At 44.7% G+C, this 25,062-nt stretch overlaps 1 protein-coding gene across 1 annotated transcript in view; it reads left to right on the forward strand.

Moving 5' to 3' along the window:
- The window catches only part of LOC124718792 (homeotic protein ultrabithorax-like), a 903,761-nt gene extending 881,249 nt beyond the window's left edge, over positions 1-22,512 (forward strand). The window contains exons 3-4 of the mRNA XM_047244398.1: positions 15,151-15,533; positions 19,526-22,512. Of these exons, the coding sequence (XP_047100354.1) occupies positions 15,151-15,491 (341 nt within the window). The 3' untranslated portion in view covers positions 15,492-15,533; positions 19,526-22,512. The remainder of the gene's footprint in view (positions 1-15,150; positions 15,534-19,525) is intronic.
- Positions 22,513-25,062: the final 2,550 nt, after the last annotated feature.

Genomic DNA, 25,062 nt, shown 5'->3' on the forward strand with positions numbered 1-25,062 from the left:
CTCTCTCCCCACATCCACCACTGCTGGCGGCTCACCTCCAACTGCGCAACGTTACGCGCTGTTCACAGCCAGCTGCCGCTGCCCAACACTACAATGGCAGACAACAATGCAAACTAGCCACAGACTGCACACAGCACAGCCAGTGATTTTCATATTGAGCGCTACGTAGCGTTGCCAATAAGAAAACATAAACAGCCTACTTACATAGAGAAAACATAAACAGCCTACTTACATAGAGAAAACATAAACAGCCTACTTACATACAGAAAACATAAACAGCCTACTTACAATCGCTTTGAATCGTTACGCCCAGATATATAAACCACCTGCCCGTGTTGAGGTCACTACAGGTTTGTTGTTCTTACCCCTCCGCATTAACTTACATTGTTCCGCGTTTCTTCCGGATTTGCTCTATTCACCTGTCCACTATCTCGTACTCTAGAACTTTCCTTCCATGTCGCTATGTCTTATCAAAATACGACCAAATAAATGTACAATTTTTTTGATTCACATGATATGAAAGATGAATGGATGTAATGATTTCGTTTATAATGGACACATACTTCTTTCGACTCATTTTATTCTCAGAATCTTGCGCCAAAACCAGAGTTCTGCTTACCTGTGAACTTAAAGTGCATCTTCCTCAATCGTAAAAGATGACAGAAAACATGAATGTTTCAACAAATCTTATCTTTGTACTGTTCATTATCGCTCTGTTCTGACAGATCTTGTTGCGTTTCTTCATTGTCACTCGGTTTAACATCATCCATGTTCGTATCTCATCTTCACGGCTTCCCCTGTCGCAGATGGTTGATCCAAGGTGAAGAAAGACAGCGCGATTCCCAGTTCCCATAATTAACTCGTGAGTTGTACGTGCGCTCCTCTATTATGATGAGTTTTGACTTACTGAGATTGTTGTCTAAGCTATGTGATGGACCAACGTCGTTTACTATCCTTACCAGGTCGGCAAGCTCGTCTTCAGTGCCAGCTAAAAGCACTGTGTCGTCGGCAAAGGTGTCTCTTATTTCTAAAGGAGGTATTATTGGTCCAAATAAGCAAAAAAAATTCAGTAATTGTATGTCTGGAAACCAGTAAGTATTGAGATATGGGCCGTCTTCTCGTGACGATCAATGTTCTTGTGGGCAGATGCAAAGCAATCATGGATATGAGGCATCGGGATCGCTTCAGTATCAGTTTATGGGCAGCAAATTGTTAGTGACAGAACGACAGGACCACATACTGTACCAAACAGATTTCTGCGCAATGAATTACCAGCGCCGCTTAAGAACATTACCCTTGCAGAGAGAAGACAGTGGCTTATGCACGGCGGGACACCACTCCTTTTCCTACGGATCGTATGACGGTATCTCACTGCGTCCAGTCATGAGTGACGAATTGTTGGACGAAAAGCCGGCCCTAGGAAGATGTTAGCTGCTTTCGATATCAAAATTGTCCGAAACCATTATAGGTAGGTGTTGAAACAACGCTGTCGGAGGAGGAGGAGGAGATTAGCGTTTAACGTCCCGTCGACAACGAGGTCATTAGAGACGGAGCGCAAGCTCGGGTGAGGGAAGGATGGGGAAGGAAATCGGCCGTGCCCTTTCAAAGGAACCATCCCGGCATTTGCCTGAAGCGATTTAGAGAAATCACGGAAAACCTAAATCAGGATGGCCGGAGACGGGATTGAACCGTCGTCCTCCCGAATGCGAGTCCAGTGTGCTAACCACTGCGCCACCTCGCTCGGTTAAACAACGCTGTCGAAGCTGTGCGCTAGAAAAAGGCGACCGTGACAGGATCGCAAAACTGATTCCCGTAATCTGCTAAATAGCTCTCCGTACGGTATTTTCTCTTCAGTGCCCAGTAATTTAGGAAAACATGAGGCAGATTACCGGACAAGCGTTTATAACTTAGCCTTATCATCGTGCATCATCTCTCTACATCCAACAGATGTTCGCCGTGGGCGGAAACCTCGTTCGGCAATTTCGCCTTTGCAAGCTGTGATTACTATTTTCTTCCCCCCCCCCCTTTTTTTTTTAACTCATCTGCTCGTCTCTTCCACTTCCTTTCACTCCGTTGCCGAAGCAGGTGCTTCCTGATATCTGCGGAGGGAAATTGTTGGCGTGCATTAATCACATTTGGCTACCTGAGCCGATACATCAGCTCTCCCAAGAGTTTTTCAGCGCAGGGAACCAGTGCTCTTATTACGGACGCATTTAAGACGGTGCTATCTGGATTCCCATCTCGTTTCTACGTACAACCCGGCTGTTTGACGAATTAACCTGGTCGCCCCCGGGAGCATCCGCAGCTTTCGGATTCTCCTAACTACCAGTTAGCGACCTTAATACTTAAAAGGCTGTTATTTTCTCGTCAGAGAGATCCTAGTGCATCCTTCCAAGTTCGTTCAGGCATTTCTTTTCCGTGTAATCTGCCACTTTTGAGTCTCATTTTTGGTACGACGCAGTTTGCGGATGTAAATACTGTGGCCTCCATTCGGAAGCCATTACAGAGATTTTTGCCTCAATTTGCAGTTTTTAAAACACCACTTTGTAAGATAATTAAAGTGCTGCTTTGTTAAACTGCCACGCAAATGAATCAGTATCGGTGAATGTTGAATATTTATTTTGTTAAGTAACTAGCTGGAAACAATATGAAACGTTGGTTGAGAGGGTAAATGAAGGACACTGGGCTCAAATACACCAACACAAGGAAGACGACGCCCCACAAAGGAATTACCCGAATGGAACGGAAATCGGTAGGTAAGATGCGCGTGTTCAGACAAATCATTACATTTTTAGAAAAAGTGGACGATTTATTCAAGAGAAAGACCTTCATAGATTAAGTCAACAAAATATTGGTCCAGCTCTGGCCCTTGTGCAAGCAGTTATTCGGTTTGGCGTTGATTGATACAGTTGTTGAATGCCCTCCTTAGCATACTGTTCCAAATTCTGTCCAATTGGCGAGTCAGATCATCAAAACCCTGAGCTCTGTGGAAGCCTCTTCCCATAATGCTCCAAACTTTCTCAATTGAGGTCGATCCGGCGATGTTGTTGGCAAAGGTAGGATGTGCCAAGCACGAAGAAGAAGAACATGACAAACTCTCACCATGTGTCAACGGGCGTTATCTTACTGAAATGTAAGCCCTGGGTGGCTTTCCTTGAAGGGCAGCAAAGTAGGGTGTAGGATATTGTCGACATACTGTTGTGCTGGAAGTGTGTCGAGCGACAATGACGGATTTCGCTTGTCATCGGGACTTAGTTGGATACGGTACTCTCCACTGAAGACAATTCTACTCCAGCCATTAAGACTCCAGGCCCACGACGTGTATGTTCATTTAATTTCATTTGTCACTTATTTAGAGACCTGTCGTCTAGTATTTTAAAAACAGGTCGGAGAGTTTTTCTCTGCGATACCATAGATTGTTTCTTACTACCAGCAAATATCGTTTTCCGCAATAACAAGCCGAGGTAATAACAATGAGCTACAAAGAAAAATTAAACTAACGGAAATGGAGAATGTTGAATAAGAATAAAGACGTCAGCTAACCAATTCCACAACAAAGGTTTATAAGCCCTTGACCTAGGTTTCGGTATTTCTAAAAATACCTTCTTGGGAAAGCGTGGGCGCTGTTACACCACATGATGGTACATTAGATTAGCTGAAGTGGTTATTGTCATACATAAAAGTAACACAACAACAATTATTATTAGCTTGTAGCAGGATGTACGCATAATTGGTCCAAATATTTTATCTTGTGGCTCCTGTGACAATTTTACGCTGACAAGAGCTCTACGCGGGGCATTTTCTAATGAGCATTCATTCTGAAGTGCGCTAAATGTCATCTGGGTGCTATCTAAAGCCATGGCTTGATAATTATTTTGTCAATTTTGTGGTGTCTAGTAAGCCTGAATACTCGGCTCGCTAGACACACAATCAAACCAGTCGTATTAATGGGTTTTATTACAAAAAGGGTAGATACAATACTCAACTTTTGCAGTTACACAAATGTGTTGCAAGCAAAGGGCGACGTACGAAATAAACTATCTTCTTCAGTGTAAACTGTTCCAAGTCTATGCTACATAGGGCGTACAAGCGAAGTAACTGGGCCGTTACCAGTCATCGCGGCTTTATGTCCTCTTTCTTCAGGAGCCGCTGCTGTCGCGTTGTCGTCCTGGAAAGGGGTTGGTCAGAGTGCGATTAGCTGACGTCTTCTGACAGCCCTCTCTTCTCTACCATTCCAGACTAGCGTGGCGGCGCTTGAATTTACGCCGTAGCCAATTTTATATATGACAAACGCCGCTCGGCTTTTGCTAATCTAATGTACCATCATGTGATGCAACAAGGCCCACTCCTTCTGAACAAGGTATTTTTAGAAATACCTAAACTTACGGCAAGGGCTAATAAACCTTTGTTTTGCAACTGGTTGGCTGATATTTTTCAATCTCTTCAGGCTTACGGACTTGCTGTTTCTCAGCTATGTTTAAGATTTTGAATAAGAATGTTAGTAACTGAAAGTGAAGGAAGTTTAAAGACGATAGGAAAGAATAGAGATCAATTGTAGATTCCCGCAACGAAAACCTAGGAAGGAGGGGGGGAGGAGGAGGAGGGAGGAGACTGGACTTCGAGCCTTGAGCCAATGCTTGTTGTCACACTATTTTCGTTTATGTTCTGTACGTGTCTTACGTGACCATAGGTACAACAACCTGTCAGCGCTTATGTACCAGATGATTTGGTCAAAGCACTCATCACCATTATTTCTATTGCTTGGGTCAGTTTCGCCATCTCCCTCTGAGTTGTCTGACATATTGATTGTTCGTTATCTCATGTCAAGTCCACTATGTCGTTCTTTGAAGTACTGAAGGTGCAGGGCCTTTGAGATGGTGTCCCCGCACTGTCGACTTCGTAACATGCTGTAATCGCGTTGTGTAGCTGGTCGTATGTCTCTTATAGTCGTCTGACATGTGCGAAAAATGTGCAGTGTATTCTGGCGTGCTTTGGGGAACGTTCCTCCCCACTGAGGTACATGCGATATAAATGCGTTGACCATGTCCATTCACAAAGCGGACCATGTGTCTGCTAGGGTCCTTAGGTCTCACTTCTAACCGTTCCCTGATGTTGACACCTCCACCTACATCGATACTCCGCAAGCCATCAAAAATGGTGCAAATGGCTCTGAGCACTATGGGACTTAAGATCTGAGGTCATCAGTCCTAAATAACCTACGGACATCACACACATCCATACCCGAGGCAGGATTCGAACCTGCGACTGTAGCAGTCGCGCGGTTCCGGGCTGAAGCGCCTAGAACCGCTCGGCTACCGCGGCCGGCCCGCAAGCCATCACGGTGTGTAGCGAAATAAGGAGAATGACGCATGAACTCTCAGGCCCCTATCACGGTCACCCCATTCCCGTCGCCAGCCCGTGATCTGACCATCCAACGATTCAACTGAAGTCAGTCAATGGCGAGAGTAGCCAGTTGGGTAACGAACCCAGCTCCTCGTGTGACGCGCCGTTCCGCTCGGATCGGTCTACTCTTTCGAACCCGTGGGTCCAGGGTGTGGCCGTCCGGACTCAGAGAGAGATCTCTCTCTCTCTCTCTCTCTCTCTCTCTCTCTCTCTCTCTCTCTGAGGTACACCGGTCGTCCTTGAGGAGCTGATCTCGACCCGGCCGGCCGTCCCTCCGCCTCAACATGGCCGAACCTCCGTCGGCGGCCTATCGCTTCCTCTTCCTCTTCGGTCGCTCCTTTATTCCTTCCTTCCGTTCTTCCTCGTCGCTGCACGCTCCGCCGCACGGTTCTCCCCGTGCGGCCAATAGCGTTCCCGCGCCCCGCAAATGGCGTGCGACCCCAACATCATGTCTGCCCGTTGCTCCCAGCTGTAGATGCCGCATACCGCGGCGCGAGGCACGACTCCCTGACACTCACTAAACTCGTTCGTAAACACAATAGGAAACGTTTTATAGAGATGAACGTTTCAAAGAGATCTCATTTTGTTGCCGAGCGAGGAAGGAGCAAAAATATTCGGAAGAGAATAGACTCAAAACCACAAAGCACCAATAATTTGTTACTTTTATTTTACGATTCCCTGATCCGTTACACAGTAGAACCAACATCCGTCACCATGCTGAATGGTCCTTCATTGCGTATGATTTGAAAATTTGTGGTAAGGTCTTACGGGACCAAACTGCTGAGGTTATCGGTCCCTAAGCTAACACACCAACTTACGCTAAGGATGACACACACACACACACACACACACACACACACACACACACACACACACACACACACACATACGCGCGCGCGCGCGCGCGTTTACACACCCGAGGAGGACGAACCTCCGACGAGGGGAGCCTCAGGGACCGTGACAAGACACCTAAGACCGCACTGCTACCCCGCGCGACCTGTACGATTTCAAGGTCACCGGTATAGTTTTCGGAATAGTGTGCTCCTCAAAGAACTTGCCATCCTCGGTCTAGCCAGAGAGGTCGAGTGTTGACAGAAACATCTCTTACGGCATATTATTCGAGAAAGCTCATTTTTGGTCCTCAAGTATAAAAATTCTTTACAATAGGACTAAAATAATGAATAACCAACATGTGGAAGAGCAAGCAACTGACAATTTTTATGTAGAACTTGTCGCTGAGTTTTTGTATTTAGAGCAGTTTAAAATCATCACTTTATTGCCAGGAAAAAAAATGGAGGCAAGAGAGGAGCGTCTCGTATGCATTTGGTAAACCGAATAGTGTTTTCAAAATAAAGCTTCTCGTATGTTAAAAACGAAAATTTAAAAATATTGTGTATTACCAACTACCATTGTTGTACATTCTGATGAGGCAGCTTCATTGACGATGTGAAATACCTGGATTACGACCAAACTGCTGTTACCAAGACAGCCACGTAGAGTAGAAGACGATCGTGTCTGATGCAACAAAAAATTTTATCCCCTGCTTCTACCTATTGTGATTCTGTCATCACAGAAACATCTACCCTTAGTGATCCACGGAAGGGACTCTCGATGGGAGAAAGCTAAATTTCAGCCATCCTGTATAAGATTCACCGACGATACTGCTACCCTCAGTTAACCCACGAAAAGCACTGGGACCTGTTGAATGGAATGGACACTACGAGTACAGAGTATGGATCGAGAATAAAGTGAAGAAATATCGAAATGTGAAGAGCAGCAGAAATGAGATTAACGGTGAATGGCAGAACAGGGGACATCGAGGAAGACGATGTAAAGGTATTGTCCTACCTTACAACCAAGGTAATACGTGATGGATGAAGCGAGGGACATTATAAACAAACTAGCGTTAAGGATGGAATTCCAGTCTGAAAGAAGTCAACCGTTATCCTATGTAGGCCTTAAATTAACAAATTTCTAAGAATGTACGACTGGAGCACACTGCGGAAGGGAAACATGGTCTGTGAGAAAAAAAGGGAAAGAATGCGTTTGAGATGTGGAGCTACAGAAAGACGTCCGAAATTAGGTGGATAAAGTATGACGAGGGTCCCCGCAGTACCGTTAAGGAGAGGAACGTGCGAATAACATCGTCAAGAAAAAGGGACAGAATGATAGGATATGTGTTATCAAGGAATAACTCCCATTTTAGGAGAAGACAGTTCACAATACGAAATCTAAATTCCTTAGGGCCACATCCCTGTATAACATCTCTCGGCGTTAATATTGAGCTTTCGAAGATTATCACCATTTTCCTCGGCAGGACGTAACAGTCATCTCCTGGCCATTGTAATAACCTTCGAAAGCTCGAGTTTTATCTCAGATCTCACTGTCTGAACACCGACAATATTCTATGCAGAGACTGGAATACATCGAACAAATAATGGACGATGTTGTGCGCAAGCTCCACTCTGTAATGTAGAGGTTGGCACAGACGACAGATTCTTGCGGTGACCGCTTCAAACCAATCAAAAGACTGATGACGGAAAGACAAATCTAACGGAAGGACGATAGCTACTAACGTTTCTAAGCAGAGTCATGAACATGAGCTTCGAGGTTTCTCTATGACATAATTTGGCCAACTACACACGAAAATACGACATAACCTACTAATACGACAGATGAAAGTTCGAGTTTGCAAATAAATGTGACAGGGAAAAAATTTGAGAAACATTTATCCACCGAGGAATAAAATGGTGTCAGAAGAGCGTCTCCTATGTACTTCCAGCCAGCTCAGAGCAAAAAATAACGGAACACAAGGTTAGTATTTAACGTCACGTCGACGACCAGGTCATTAGAGACGGAGTACAAGTTTGCATTGGGGAAGGATGGCGAAACAAATCTACGCCGTCAATTTCAAATACAACTTTTTATGTCTTCCCCTTAAGCTATTAAGGTAAACTGCGAAAAATTTCGATGGCTAGACGCGGATTTGAACAGACGTCCTCCCGAAAGCGAGTCCACTTGTGAGGACGCTGGAGAGCGCGGGCTGATTAACTCGTAGCGCCCACGTGAAACGGCGGGACTATCGAGTCGGCATCTGTGTACGCCGCCCCTAATGGAATACCGGAGCGCCGTCGGCCGTGTACCGCGCACCGGGCTGCTCCGCCGGCGCTGGTTTACGATCCCGGGACTCCGGCAGCGCGAACAAGACCTCGGACGGCGCAGCAGCCAGCGCGGCTACTGTGCGGGTTCCCGGGTCGCGGTCCGCTTGTCCGCGGACTCACCTGCAGCGGGAAACCTTGTAACGTTCCGCGCCACTCTTAAGGAAACAGGAGCGCGCTTGGAGCGGATTTTGCTCCACTGGATTCTCAGCAGTATGGCAGCGAGACCTATTACTTTTCGACATAGTCACCGTACACCAATCACATTTCCTCCAATATGCTCTGACACAAAACTAATCGCAACAGCAAGGAGGCGTCTATTGAAATTTCTCGCCAGTCGCATAAGAGCGGATCCAGTAAGAGAATGCAAGTGATATTTGCTTCTTTAACGTTAGTGAGCTTGAGTTAGTTTTGTGATTGTGGTGAGGTGGTGTTAGTCAAGGATGCCCTTAAGGCGACAAACACGCTATTATCAACACCTCACTGAGTTTGTATGAGGTCGTGCAATAGGGCTGCGAGAAGCTGCATCTTGATCTGCGACATTGCAGAAAGACCTCGCAGAAATGAAGCCAGTGTACATGACTGCTGGCAGCTGTGGTCATCAGAATATGAGGTCACAAGAAGACCTGGCTCCGGACCGGCACATGACACTACCGAGAGAGAAGACCATCGTGTTCGGCGTACGGCTCTGGAGCATCGTACTGACCCTACAGCAGCAATCTGAGCAGCAGTTAGGGCCACAATGACACAGAAATGTTACACCTCAAGGACAGCACCGACTCAAATACCCTGAAGCCGGCATTCCACTGACCCCAAACCACCGTCATTTGGGACTTGAGTGGTGTCAAGGGAGAGCTCATTGGAGGGCAGGTTGGAGGTTTGTTTTTTCCGACGAAAGCCGGTTCGGCGTTATGCCAGTGATGGCTGTGTGTTTGTTAAAAGTGGGCCAGTAGAGGGGCTGCAATCAATCTGTGTGTGCTGGACGCACTGGATCTACACTTAGAGTTATGGTCTGGGGTGCGATTTCGTACGGCAGCAGGAGCCATCTCGTGGCTGTACCACGCACCATGACTGCAGATTTGTACGTCAGCCTGGTGACTCGGCCTGTTGCGCGACATACATGAACAGCATTGCAGGGCGTGTTTTCCAACAGGATAACGCTTGCCCACATATCGCTGCTGTAGCCCAACATGCTCTACAGCGTGTCTACGTGTTGCCTTCGTCTGCTCAATCACCACATCTGTGTCCAATCGAGCACATACGAGATGTCACCGAACAACCGTAACTCAAGCTTTATTTACAAGTAGCATTAACTGTCTCTCTATTGACCGACGAAGTGCAATAGGCATGGAACCCCATCCTATAAATTGACGTCCGCCACCTGTACAACACAATGGATGCACGTTTGCATGCTTGCATTCAACTTTTTGGTCCTTACACCGGTTATTACTGTACCAACATTTCACATTTGCAATGGCTTATATCTCGCTTACGTTAACCTGTGATCTTGCATAGCCGGCCGGAGTGGCCGGTTCTAGGCGCTACAGTCCGGAACCGCGCGACCGCTACGGTCGCAGGTTCGAATCCTGCCTCGGGCATGGCTGTGTGTGATGTCCTTAGGTTAGTTAGGTTTAAGTAGTTCTAAGTTCTAGGGGACTGATGACCTCAGAAGTTAAGTCCCATAGTGCTCAGAGGCATTTGAACCATTTTTGATCTTGCATATTAATCCGTTAAATGTGTTACCTATACAAATGTATTCCCAAAATTTTATTACTCCACATTTTTTGATTTTGCGGTTTTTCTATCAGTGTATTTGTAGCGTTATTATTAGCATCACGATTCACCGCCAAGAGCTACTGATGAAAATTCCTTTGTCATACGAGTTACGGTCCATAGAAACCTATCAGGTGTCGTAAAATAATAAAACAGCATGTAAGTTCGTACAGAACCAAAGGCCTCTAATAACGTGTTTCGTCACTGTTCTGAAATACTGGATTTTTTATTATTTGATGTGATTTCACACGACCTTGTAAGCTGTTGTTAATATTTTACGGTACCTGGCGATGGTCTCCGGATCGAAACTTTGTGTACAATAAAGAAATTTTTACCAGGAGCGATTGGCGTAGGATCATGACCTTTTTTCTATTCACCAGCTCTGTGGTACCACCTGCTTGAAATATATTATTAGTACATTTGAGACATCATTTTGAGCTGAGCTATTCCTGAATTTACCGAGAAGTATAAAAGTGACAACATGAACGATGCCCGACTGCCAATAGTAAGGCGAACTGTGTCCCGTCAACACCTGGCTGGTCTGAAGAGTAGGGGCCAGCTGTGGCGGGCGAGATGAGATATGGAAGCGGCGCTGTAGGCAGCGGCTGCGGCTGCTGAGAAATTCCAAACATCCGGCTGAACCTGTCGGCCGGCCGGGTGCGGCGGCCAATCAAAGCCTCTCCCATTAGGACGCAGCAGCGGCTCTCGGCTAAACGCTGGCTGGGGGGACGGGCCATCACGCAGCCATCGCTCTGGCCACGCATCGACACAAGCCAGCAGCTGAACTATTTCACTCCCTGTCTCGACTGGCGTGTTCACAGAAATACACACATGCAATCACCACATACATAAACACACATACGCACACGTCCACTCTTACGCGTATCAATGAATAAAATTTACGCACAAATAAATTAACAATGTTTCCCATCCCCCACTTCCTACGAAGTTCGAGTGATTTCCCTCGATAGTCGTGAAGTACTCTTAACTGAGAGCCACTATTCCCACTCACAGCCCAATTCTACAATGACCGATCATGCCCACTTTGGAAGACGACGAAAAATAGGTGTAACAACAAAAAATGTTTTTGCAATGGAGATACATACACATAATGACAGTAATGATCTCCCGTCAGATCACCGAAGTTAAGCGCTGTCGAGCGTGGCTGGCACTTAGATGGGTGACCATCCGAGCCGCCATGTGCTGTTGCCATTTTTTTCGGGGTGCACTCAGCCTCGTGATGCCAATTGAGGAGCTACTCGACCGAATAGTAGTGGCTCCGGTCGATGAAAACAATCATAACGACCGGGAGAGCGGTGTGCTGACCACACGCCCCTCGTATCCGCATCCTCAGCTGAGGATCACACGGCGGTCTGATGGTCCCGATGGGCCACTTGTGGCTTGATGACGGAGTGCTTAATGATTCCTTCCCCCACAAGCAATCTCATCTATTGGATGGACTAGCCTCAGCGCGTTGTTTCAATGGTGGCTGTCACCTTTCTTTAAAATATAGCGTGTATGTTAACCCATCTCAACACTACGTTTTTTACTTTCTTGTAGAGGGAAATATTTACGAACATATCCACGTCCCAACAAAGCTTTCTACACTATTTTCAAGTAAGTATATGACCTGGTGGTAACATCGAAAGTTCCATGAGTGTTTCTCGGGCCACGCTGCTGTATACAGAAAAGTCACGACTCCAGAAATTTGTAGCGGATGCAAGAAGAGCTCAGAGAATCGTCGCTTGGTGCTGGTTGGTGATTAACCCTCGAAATAAAAACAAATCTAAGGAAATGCATATAAATAGGCTCAGTGCGGATGACCCGCCATTGTATGAGTAAACGACTGCCGTACAATCACTCTAACCACTCACATGTATGCAATATGTGTAACTAAGCGCAAGGAGCGATTTAAAGTGGAACGATCACATGAAACTAATTGCAGATATGGCAGATAGCAGACCTGAGATTCACTGGAAGAATCCTCAGCAAGTGTAGTTCGCCCACAAAGGAGGTGGCACATAAAAGCCTTATTCGACCAATATTGCTCGTTGGTATGGAATCGGTATCGGGCAGGACTGCAGGGGGAAATAGAAACGATCCAAAGAACGGCAGTACGTTACAGGTTCATTTACTAAGTGTGAAAACGCCACGGTGATGCTTATCAACTGCAATGGCACACGCTACATGAGAGGCGTTCTGCATCACAGTGTTATTTACTGTTAAAATTTCAGAGACCGTACATTCCTAAAAGAGTCGACAAACATTCCCTCCTAAGAAAAGATCATCGAGATACGAGCGAATACTGTCTCAACCCACGTCTAACTAAACGGGACGACGCGATGGAAGGTGTGTCTCTTCGCTGAGCATGAGAATCATTACGAAGCGGAGAGCACTAAGAACGGTATCTGAAATAACTCATTACGGGTGGACTCGTTGCCGCTCCAGAGACGTGCAGTCGTATACCGTGTAACTGCCTCCCTTGTTCTACCCGGGCAGCTGTTGTTCCACGCCGGCCATCCAGATGACGTAGAGCCCCGCTCCGGAATCCTTCACATAATTCCTCCAGCCGGCCGGCCGCTGCTCGCCGGCAAATAGGCGCCAGACACGACACGTGCCCGCCGCTGCCGCTGCCGCCGCCGCGTCGTAAACTCCACACTCCACTGTGCGAGTGCGTAAGCGCGCGCCAGTGCTGGCAGCTTATCTTACGGCCTTGTCAAGGCCCGCCGTAGCTTACTGCGCGCAGTATACGCGCCGGCTGCGACGAGACCTCTCTATAGAGATTTCTTTCACCCGTCTACATCGCTTGTAATCGTCTCACCCACGCTACAGGAAGAATGCCGCAATATTACGTTTTATACTGAGCGAGTGTCGTCAGCAGATCGGCCCAAAGTGACTATCGTTCTTGACTACATCACTTTGGGTGCTAGGCCGTCTCATTTTCTAACACCAAAAACAACCGTAAACAAAACTGACGTTTCGGCCATCTTTGTATCCGTCCTCTTCAGGACCGTGAAATTGCTACAAAATTTGTACCATTTAAAACCTGAAGATCATAGCTGCAGAGGCAGTAGAAACGTCTGTAATGTGTATGCTTGAAAGAAAGCTAAAAACAACCCGTAAACAAAACTGACGTTGCTACCGTCTTTGTAGCGGTCCTCTTCAAGGTGACTAAACGGCCACAAAACTGCAGTAGTTTCAACCTGAAGCTGATAGCTGTAAGGACGATAGGAACGTCGATTTTGTTTGTAGTTGAATAAAGGCGACATTTTCCCGTTTAAGCTGTAGAATTTATAATGGCAACTAGTATCTGCTTAAAAAAGTCATTTTATTGTGTTTACCCAGAGCAAGGCGCCGTAGGCATGAAAATAACGAAATCAGACTGTACTACCGATTGCGATGGCTAATTGCAATGAAAATGTTACTGTTTATAAATCATCTCAAAAAGATGCTCAGAGAATGTCTTTCGCTGCCTTTTTCCGACTGATGGACTTTGCTTATGGTAAACCCTGGAAAGTAGTTTATTTACGCCAGAACTATTTATATATTCGCGGACAGGCTTTAACAAAAATTACAGCTCAAGTAGAAAAATGTCGCCTTCATTCAACCACGAACAAAAACCGCGTTTTTACCATCTTTGCAGCTGTTATCTTCAGGGCGATGATACTGCATTTTGTGGCAGTTTCGCCTCCTTGAAAATGCCAGCTGCTTAGACGCTCAAAGCGTCAGTTTTGTTTATTATTGGTGTTACTGTTACAAACTTACGAGGCCTGGTGCCCAAAATAGTTTTACCCAAATTGACACTGATCAGAGCAGACACTTCTGTAGCAAATCATTTGCAAATAATATGAGGATACACCGTTATCTCTAAATACTTACACAAGTAATTGATGGACACTGACTGCAACGACGATGAATGCGTCGGAAAAAAGTGAGAACCAATACGTGCTGCTACATCGTACACATGCTTGCTGTATTTTTCCAGTGAGGTGACATAATTGACGTATTTATTATGCCAAATAAACTTCTGTAAAATGAAATTGTCCTATGAAATAACCGTACTCTGAGCGTCGATGATGAAATGAAGGTAAAGAACTAATATAGATTTACTTGTAGTTTTCCACCCTAATAAGTGTAGAATACTATATGTTAACCACTTACCTTGTCGTGAGCACTATTTGCAATTTTAGTGTTATTGCATATACACTATAGCAAAATCCAGTGATAACGCTCTTAGGAAATGACTTCTCTCTGGTATTAAAATTTGCTCCACATTACATGTATGCATATAATATAGTGCTTCTGTTGAAGTGAAATTTTCTTCTTAGACTTTATGTTAACTCATTTTTTTAGTGCTTTTCTTTGTTAAAAACTTTACTTTCAAGAGAAGTCCGTTGTTTATACGTTTCGTGGTCACAAATTTCTGAGTTATCAGGACAGGCAGAATCTCCGTATTTGTTTCCTTAACGTATCTTTCCTTGTTTAAGAAATAGTTTTTTATCGAGTAGTCATTAAATAATTCTCACAATGAAACCACTCTACATCAAGAAAATGAAAGATTTCTCTATGCAAAGGTCGTGATGCCAATTCTCATTAGCTTAGCGTGAGTGCATGATCATGTACGGCGGAGCAGTTAGTATTTAATGGTCAAATTTAATGAAGGCCCTTTAGGTTAGCCAACTTCTTTGTTAAGAAGTGTCTAAGTAAAGGAGTTTATCTGTTTGCACGTTGTGTGTCGTTGGAGACTTCGACGCACGATTAAGCGAGGAACTCTAAATTCACCCCCTAATCCCTACGTACGTTTCTGTGTTCACAGGCGCCAACGGGTTGCGCCGAAGAGGCCGGCAGACATACACACGCTACCAGACGCTGGAACTGGAGAAGGAGTTCCACACGAACCACTACCTGACGCGGCGGAGGCGCATCGAGATGGCGCACGCGCTCTGTCTGACGGAGCGCCAGATCAAGATCTGGTTCCAAAACAGGCGCATGAAGCTCAAAAAGGAGATACAGGCCATCAAGGAGCTGAACGAGCAAGAGAAGCAGGCGCAGGCGCAGAAGGCGGCAGCGGCGGCGGCTGCGGCGGCGGCGGCTCAGCAGCAGCAACAGCAGCAGCAGCAGGCGGGAGCGGCGGGTGGAGGCGGCGACAACAACTAGGAGCGGTGGGGCGAGGCGGCGTGGGGCGGCGTGCACTAGCAGGTGAGTGGGCCGCCTCCAGACTCTCCCGTCTGACAGGGGCTTGCTGAAGCCCCACCGAGATGGCGCACACACAGTGAAAGGCCAATAGGTACACAAAACGACCTCTTTTAGTAAACAAGCAGGGACAAGTATCTTGTTCACAACTTCTATCAGAACAAAAAGTCATAAACCATGAACAGTTCCTGCTGCCTGTCTTTCTTAATAACACTGTGTTCCGGATTCTGTGCCCCAACGTCATACAATGCAACTTTTGCCGTTAGTGTGCTCCAGTTTCCACCACCGTAACTGACTGCACTTCTGTTGACGGTAGCAGCACTACACCATTTTCGTCACAGCAGACCTGAATGACGACTGCGGCACAGAATAAAGAGAACAAACACACACACACACACACACACACACACACCTTTAAAACAAATATATTCTCAGAGTACTGAGGATAAACATTGAAACTCACTGTGCTTTATTTAAAAAATGCAGACCACGCGCTGGTGCTGGTTAATTCCTTTATTATAACATGGAATGAAGAATCGCCATAAACAATTAGTTATTTTACATAACATCTCTCCCTGACATCTTTCTCTTCTAACATTGTTTATTGTAGACATTGTCAACTGCATCAGCATCAGTTCCTCTTGCAGTCTTGGGTTCTGGTATCCTAATCCAATGTCCATAGTGACTTTCTAGCCCCACACGTCTTTCTTTTAAGAAATTCACGGCTCCTTGATGCACCAGGAAGTATCCAATGAACCGATACCCTCTTGAAGGCCACAGTTTCTTCCCCACGAGCGAGTACCTCATCAGTTCTTCGATCTACGCATCTAATTTCATCACTTCTGTCGAACCACATTGAAACGCATCTAATCTCTTATTGTGTAACAGCTTAGGGACCACGTTGCACTCCCGTACAAGACTATCCTGTAAACAAGTATCTTCATGAAAGATTTTATAACAGTTGTATTTACACACGATATTAACAAATTTATCGTATGCAAAAATCCTTTTCTTATTAGACAAAGGAATTACAGACGTTGGCTGCGAGTAGGCGTTAATTAAAATCAATGAGGAAATCTGAAAGTTTATGCCGAACCGGGATTCGAACTCTGGTCTCCCACTTACTATGCAGATGCTCTGACCACTGAGCCAGCCGGACAGAGTGGTCATCGCAACTGCAACCCTCTCGTCAGACCCAAATACTCAACGTACACACACTCTGCTTATCCTTATTACTCGCAGGATATCGCCTATTCCCGTGACAGTTTTAGCCTGATGTGCACCTGCAATCGAGAGATCATTGGCCTTTCTCTTCTTAAAACTAAATAAATAAATGAATTTTGCATCATTTCTACTGTGGCCATCGTCATTTTAATATCCGAATAGCGAAAGTCATCGCCTACTTTTAGTGTGTCGTTTCCTGGTCTCTTTATCACTTCACCTTGTTTTACTACTGTTGATATGCACCTTTTAACCTTTTTCAAAGTGACTTTCCAGTCCGTTCAACTGCTCTTCCAAGTCGTTTGCCAACTCTGACGAAGTTACAGTTTCATCACCAAACCGCGAAGTTTTTATTTCTTTACTGTGAATTTTAATTCCGTTCTTGTCTACCTATACTGATTGCTCAATATACAGAGTTAACAACAATCGAGGAGAGGCTACAACTCCGGTTCACTCCCTTGTCAAGCACTGCTTGTCTTCCGTATTCAGCGAGTGTCGTATAACTGCAGTTATGTTCTGTACAAGTTGTAGATAACTTTTAGCCGCTTGTGTTTTACCCCTACATCTTGCCGAATTTTATTTAGTACTCCGCGGTCCACCACTGAAGTCGCCAGACCGCAACCGAGCCTCGAATTTTCTGACCGCCCGCCGTTCTTGGCGCCTATCGCAATGCTAGGCAGGTCTTCCTGGTAGGCTGCTCTGGCGACACCTGGTCGTTACCTCGGGTAATTGCCGGGCAATAACTCGGCCGTCCGGCGCGTCGTTTAAAATTATAAAACGTCCGTTTCCTGCCCGTCCGGACCGCCCAATTAAACGGCTATGCCTGCGCTCCGGTGATTCATTTACCGCTGTCGATCGTGGACTGTACGACCCCACCTGGCCTTTCACAGGCGTCTTCACAACGAACGGAATGTTGCCAGCGTTCTCTTTCCCTCTTTATGTTAGCGCATGCTCTTCATTTTAGAATACCACGCAACATGGGAATGTCCTCTATCTCCGCGAATTTCAATGATGAAATTTTCTACGGTTATCAGCCGAGTCCTGACGTCGTGTATTCGCAACGTTTCGATGAATTTCCTACTCGTCATCTTCAGGCGAAATTGCCTCAACACAAGCAGAAACACGTCGAAAAGTTGTGAAACCATGACGCCACGACTCTGCTCACCATCCCAGATATTATCCAACACAAAACATTTCATCTTTTTGCCTCATCTATCACACCTACGAACACACTAAAATAATCCGGACTAACAACTAACTTAATCAGATTTTCACTCTGCAGCGGAGTGTGCGCTGATATGAAGCTTCCTGGCAGATTAAAACTGTGTGCCTGAGCGAGACCCGAAGTCGGGACCTTTGACTTTCGCAGACAAGTGCTCTACCATCAGAGTTACCCGAACACGACACACGCATCGTTCTCACAGAACTTGCCCGCGAAAGGCAATGGTCCCAAGTTCCGGCACACAGTTTTAATCTGCCAATAAGCTTCATAACCACTAACATATTTACAGTTAGATTGGCTGAAAATTGGCATTGGGTATACGTTGAGGCTGATCTGGTACCGACCATTAGCTGCAACCGTGCCACTAAAGCACTTGTATGTATAGAATATTCCTAAGTGTTCTCATGTGTGCTTTCAATCACACTTTCACTGTCTAAGATCTTTTATCTCCACCTTCAAGTGGGTGCACCTGCATTGGAACACATTTCTAGCCGTGTGTTCACATGAGCTTTTTCGCTCCTTACTCCCCCAGGGATCATTTCCTGCAGATCATCCTGTATGTAAGATGCTCCAATTCCTGGTCTCCATCATAGCCCACTTTTTTCCATTCCTAATCATTGGCTCGTGATTTACACACAATTAAGAGACAAGTTAGTGCAGTGGTTCAGACTGGGCTAAAATTTTGAAGCAGAGTAGCTCAAATCTCAGTCCTGCAATCCAAATGTATATTTTTTGTACTTTGTCTAATCCACTAATGGAAAAGCATATAATGGTTCCTTTGGAATAACACACATTTCATACCTTCCGCACCCTTACCGAGTTGGAGCTGTAGCTTCATACTCAATGCCATTAAACCCTAATCTTCCTTCCTTTCTTTCATAGCTAGGAATCCCGAAAGCTTTTCAGCAGACGCTATTTAGCAACCATACCTTCATCACTTCTCCACGCACCATTCTGCAATTCATTCAACCTCATGTTTTCTATTTTCGAGAGCTTCTCACATACCTGGTGCACGTCTTCCCACATAGAATCGACTGCCGTTAGTCACCATCATTCATCGGGATGAAAGCCAGTTGGTTCCTTGAAACTGTGCCCAGACCCTCCTTCAGATCCTCTCTCCACCCTCGATGTCAACGAAACGTGATGCCTGCCTCATCCTCTTCGAGTCCTGATTCAGAAAAACTTTTGATGTTGTCACGGACGTTCAGTTATGTCTGTCAACTGCAGTTTCTTTCCTCGCGCATGAAGGAAGGGTAACAGCACTGATCCTTGTGGTAGTAAATAATTTTGTATAATTATAAAACTCTGAATTTTGTAGAAGTTTAAGTCACTGAGTGTGAGTACAGACTCGAGCTTTCGAAGTTTTCCGTTATCAAGAGGCGATACTGAAGAAGGTGGAAAACTTTTGTCTCTACTCAGATTCTGCGCTGCTTGTACAGAGAGAGATTTACACAACACACGCTCAAACCTGTCCACTGATATCTTTTTTTCAGCCTGCAGAATTCACTTCGTTCAAATATACAGAAATGTGACATGTCTCGTTTCTCTTTCACAGGTAGGGTACGCTCGCTGACTCGCTTGCATGCGTGCGTTTACGAGTGCGTGAGCATGCGTGTGCGTGTGCGGTTGCTGCGTACGAAGCGCCAGCGCCGCCACACACATACACATTCACGACTGCCAGCCGCCACTGCCGACCTCCACCTGCGCCGACTTCGCAACGACCACGACCACGCCGGCGTCGCCGGGGAACCCCCACAAGATGCCGACTGTGAGTGGAACGCAGGGACGAGTGCAAAGGCGACACGAACCCCGCCACGTGGTGTGCACGTGCGTCAGGTGCCTCGCTTTGTTTCTGTTACCGCCTGTTACAGGTACCTCCGAGTATCGCCCGCCTTGTATCATAGGACTACTATTCCACTGTATACCAATGTTCAAAGCCGGACATTTTAGCCCTTTTTGTGCTGTGCTTCGAGTAGAACGTTCTTTCAAAGCGACGTTCTGCATTTTTTTTCCACTGTTCGAGCTTCCGAGTTCAGTTTCCCGTGCCGTGGACACACCTATAGCGAAGCGGAACTGTGGAAAGAAAGTTCAAAGTGTTTTCAGATTACTTGATTTCACAGTACGAAGCGTGGACAATAAGCGCTCAGTTTCGAAGCAGGAGATGTGTACTTAGAAGAGAACTCACAAGTGTAGAAATGTTGTAGAATGTATCTTTCCTCTACTTCTCACTTGTGAGCACAAAAGATTCTGCTAATTATTAGCCATTACTGTGTATGAATGTAATGCATACTGCATGTGTTGTAGCGAAGTATATACTGTTAGCTATTAATCCATCAATATTAGTTAAGGTGTGTCTTACATTGTTATCTGGAAGGCAGTAAGGATTTCAGTCGTTCCCGGTTGGCTTAAGACTTGAACTGATTAAAAAAACTGTTGAGACAGCTGCGAACATTTGCCCTCGAATGACAACGTTAACTGTTGATTCTGACATTGCTTGTACCTGCAGACAAAAACTTTTTTGTACGGTCTAAGCACTTTGCAAAGCTTTAAAATCGTAACCATTACTCCGGATTTTCGTGGTAACCGCGAGATGAACTTTTCCTTAAAGTAGGGAAGGGAGTTCGATGAGCTCTTATCTCTCTACTGCTCACCATAGTTCTGGGAACCTAGCTTAAAGTCTTTCATTTGCTCGAAAATGGCTGATAAATGTGTAACTTTGACGTAAAGATTGGAGGTGACTGAGTATAGTAACTTCTGCCACTGCTCTAAATAGCAGGACAGTTTGTGTACTTGAGGTGCTGTGGCATATCCGAGCCAAACCACGTCTCAAAATTTGCAAATTTTCCAATCTAGAGGACCTGTGAGGAAGAGAGTTTTTTCTGTATATAAGATCGAGTAATGTCCATGCTTTGGCTCTGATATGACCATCGCGATAGACATTTCTGTGGTGTAATTACAACAAAAAACTGGCCATTCATTCGGTATGGGTCATTTGTGTGAGCATTGTATTCTTGATTGTATATATTGTACGGGATTCCCGTTTTCAACGGATGATGTGGCCGTAGAGCGAAACGTTCTGGTACATGCGAGAATTGGTGAACATCGAAGTGTCTCCTCAAACGAAGGCATGTTTCTCATTTTTCCGCAAGACTGTTGAGAGTTGCAAAGAGAGAAAATTCCTTTTGCAGCGAACGGGAGATTCCGGTTTGCCTATTTGGTCACTAATATTCCAAGGTCGGAGACATCAGAAAAAACTAGTGGTCTCCAAGGCGACAGAAGACGCAAGAAAGTCCTGTCTCTGTCAGTGGTGGAATCGCAAATGCAGGCAGGCCACCTTAATGGTACGGACTTCGACCCTCGTAAGGAACGAATTGGCCTCGCTCGAACCACCTTTTTTAGCGTGGAACGTGGTGGACGGGACTATTGTTGCGTTAAGGTTGGCACTACCTGTTCTCACTCGCATCGACAGCGAGAGGGACCGGCGCCGGTGTTGACGTCGAGACGTGCGTCTTCCCACACGCGTAAACTTTGCGTACGCGTGTATTTCCCTCGCTAACAAGCTGGAAGCCCGATCCCCAATAGGAGTTATGTCTCCATTGAGACGCCAGGCGGGAGCGAGATGGTTCAGCTGGAGGGACAGCCCTCCCCTCCCACACCTCTCCCCCTTTCGCTGTCTCGTCAAACACGCCTTCCGGTTCCTGAAACTGCCGCCGTATCCAGGTAAACTGCGTACGTCCTTTTCAGAGACATAAGGTCCTCATGACAAAAAAAAATTTCCTCCCTCTAGTTCATAACATGGTCTACTTCTCCTACTCCCAACAATGATGCCCTCTCCCTCTCACCTCCCCCTCCCTTCCTCTCCCGCAATCACCGTAGCATCAAAATACTATCCAGTTGCCGTAGTTAGTGCTCAACCTGAACAAACAAAAAAACCAAGTATTAATATGTGTAGTAGAGTAGCTCTTGCTTCGTATATTTTACTCGTTCAACGTTAGTTAAGAAAACAATGTTCTCCCAACGAGGAAAAAAAAACAAGTACACGTCTTATATGTTTGTGATATTTATTAAGTTGTTTGTTAAAAAAATAAGTTTTCGTTGTGTTTTCGTTTTACTCTTTTCCGAAAGCGGTTACTGTTAAAAAAACTACGCCTTCGGATGTTAAGAAAAATACTCGTATTTTAGTTTACAAACCAAGAAACCATTCTACAGAAGCTGTATACGACATAAGCATTAAGAAAGTGTATGGTTGTGATGTTTATTTATTGATCGATACGTTTTCTGTACAGTCTGTTCGTTTTGTTTGGGTGTTTGGAGAAAGTGCGTTTTTTTCTCGTTTTGTAAAAACAAGCGTGTGATTGATGTTACGTTTTCGTTTTGCCTTGTAAATTAGCATGTATATCAGTTCTATAATTACTTTGTTTGGTTGAATTTTACGTAATATTTCGAAGATACTTTTATTGAATAACAGCCTCTTTCTTTACCTTCTTTGGATTAATTTAGATTTTAATTTCATGTATAATTCAATTGCGTTCTTTAATTTTTTCAAACATTTTGTAATTACTGATGGACAGAAATTTCTTAATTTATTGTCGAAATTTGTACAAGGCTTTTATTTTTTTAAATAAATTATGGCACTGATTTTGAAACGAAACCACATTTGTATTCTGTTTCTCGAACGCACCCAAGTCCTTTTATAAAGTAATTAGTTGATATTCCATAGAGGAAGGAAAACAGTGTTCACACTGGAATAAGGAAGAGAATACGTCAGGTCACTGGTATTCTCCAAAACACTTCTAGTTGGTTCTCTTTCAAATCCTTGTCCAACCCTAGCTTGTGCTCCGTCTACAATGAACTTATGGTAAAAATCAAGCTAAACTCCAGCTTTTCTCCAGATCAAAATAATTCCTTACGCTAGACACGTACGCTTTTTCCCTTTGTCCTTGCTCATCTCAAGTACAACCCCTTCCTGCTGATCCCTCTGCCAATACTACATTAATACCAGATAATTAAGGTGACACTGATGTAGACAATTTTATTGCTAGCATATAAAATTTTAGTTTTTTCTGATTGTGTGTTTGTTGAGTAGGGCTTTCTCAGACCAACACACACTCTTCATAAGGAAGTCACATTTAACCGTTGTGTGCGGTCAGAGTAACATTTAGCTCAAAATTCAACGTGTTCGATTCTACGAACAAAAGAGAAAGCAGGAAATAAATTTGTGATGCACATTAATCAGAAAACTTGACTGATGGCACATTTCTATACACATTCAAACTTAAGATTTATTGATTTGAAGATAATAACACTGTACCTGAAGAAAGAAGTGCACACATGTGTAAACATTCACTGATAAGCAACAAATGTTAAGAATTACTACTTAAACGTCGATTAAAGAAGCAGGTAATCTCAAAACACTCATTTCTTTTCACACACATACATGACACTGAATTATTATTAGTTACATACCTCAACGTGTTATGAAGCAAAAGAACTTCGCAACAACATGTGAAGGAATGATCGCTGTCTGGTCATTGAGGATGAAGGTAGGCATATAGTTAAGCTGGTGAATGTTAGATGAAACGAAGTTGAATATGTGGCAAGTGGCAACTATTTATGACTGTCATCTTTTCTAATTCTTTCTTAAGGAGTGAATTTGTTTAGAAGTAAAATAGTAACGGTAATGTGGAACTATGAGCACTTCTTTAAGTAACATCCTGGAGCTTTATGACACAGTAATGAGAAAAGTGGTTTGGAAGAAGAGTAGAGGAGTGTGTATGACCTTTTTAGCAGGCATCAACAAGTCAGGCAGTGGATGTTCATTAAAAACATGAGATGTAAGAGGGAAAATAGAATACGTAAACTGGAAACGAAGACCATCCGATCTTAAAACTTGAGTTAAAAAACAGATTAATATGAAACCAATGTGATACTCATAATTTACACGAATCGTCGACTTTCTTTATTTTGTTTTCGCAAAAGTTTGTTTCACAAGGTTATAAGCAAATTCATTGAGAAACATACAAGCTATTTAAACACCACATGCCTTACGTCCTAGATGACTATTGAATCACGTATTTAATACATAAACAATGTCACAATTACATTTTTTTCATTTGAATTACTTCGTTTTACACATTCGTGTTTCACACTAATACGGGATAAATTTTCAGAATGGCGTTCGCCTGTATCGTACTGAAGTAATCTTGCGAGTTTAGTGCACAATACAGGTAGTAGTGATACAGAACTATTCTGTGATTATGTTCATTTTGCTGCCATATGTTGTGGTTTTTAGAGAAGTTAATAACTTTCACCTCACCAGTGAAAATTCCTGTTTCGTGCCGTAGCGGGATAATTTTTTGTCCTTTCTCTGTAATGCTATTTTATGCAATGTTGTGTTTATTGCTGATATCAAGGAAATCGTGCCGACAATAAAACATTAGTACAAAAAAGACAATGCGATCCCGAAACGTTTCACAATAGGCAACCCGAATTACATTATTACACTTGCATGTGGATGACGTGAATTGAGTTGCCTGTCTTAAGGTGCATGATACCGATTCCGGCTCACCTTTATTTTGCCGAGTTTACACAAGCAGACATTTGATAAATAAAGACATGTGTCTGCAAACTGACAACTGTAACAATAACAAAACAAAGACGGCCTCAGGGTCACTTTTGTTTTATTTCGATTTACTGGTTTTGGTGGATAATACTGATCATATTTAGACCCACATGACTACAAGTCCCATTTCTAGTCTGCCACGCTAGCCGCGCGGTCTAACACGCTGCTTCCCGAGCGGGAAGGCGTGCCGGTCCCCAGCACCAATGCACCTGCCAGATCAGTGTGGAGTTCCGGTATGCCGGTCAGCCTGTGGAAGGTTTTTAAGGTGGTTATCCATCTGCCTCTGCGAATGCGGGCTGGTTCTCCTTATTCCGACTCAGTTACCCCTATGTCGGCGATTGCCGTGTAAGCAGTGTCTCCACATATGTGTACCCATGATTACCACGCAACCATTTTGGGTTACACTCGTCTGGTACGAAACGTTCGCAGGGGGGGGGGGGGGGGGGAGGTGGCGGTCCCCATGGGGGCAG

The sequence above is a fragment of the Schistocerca piceifrons genome, chromosome 10 (genome assembly GCF_021461385.2).
Source record: "Schistocerca piceifrons isolate TAMUIC-IGC-003096 chromosome 10, iqSchPice1.1, whole genome shotgun sequence".
In the NCBI taxonomy this organism is placed as follows: Eukaryota; Metazoa; Arthropoda; class Insecta; order Orthoptera; family Acrididae; genus Schistocerca; species Schistocerca piceifrons.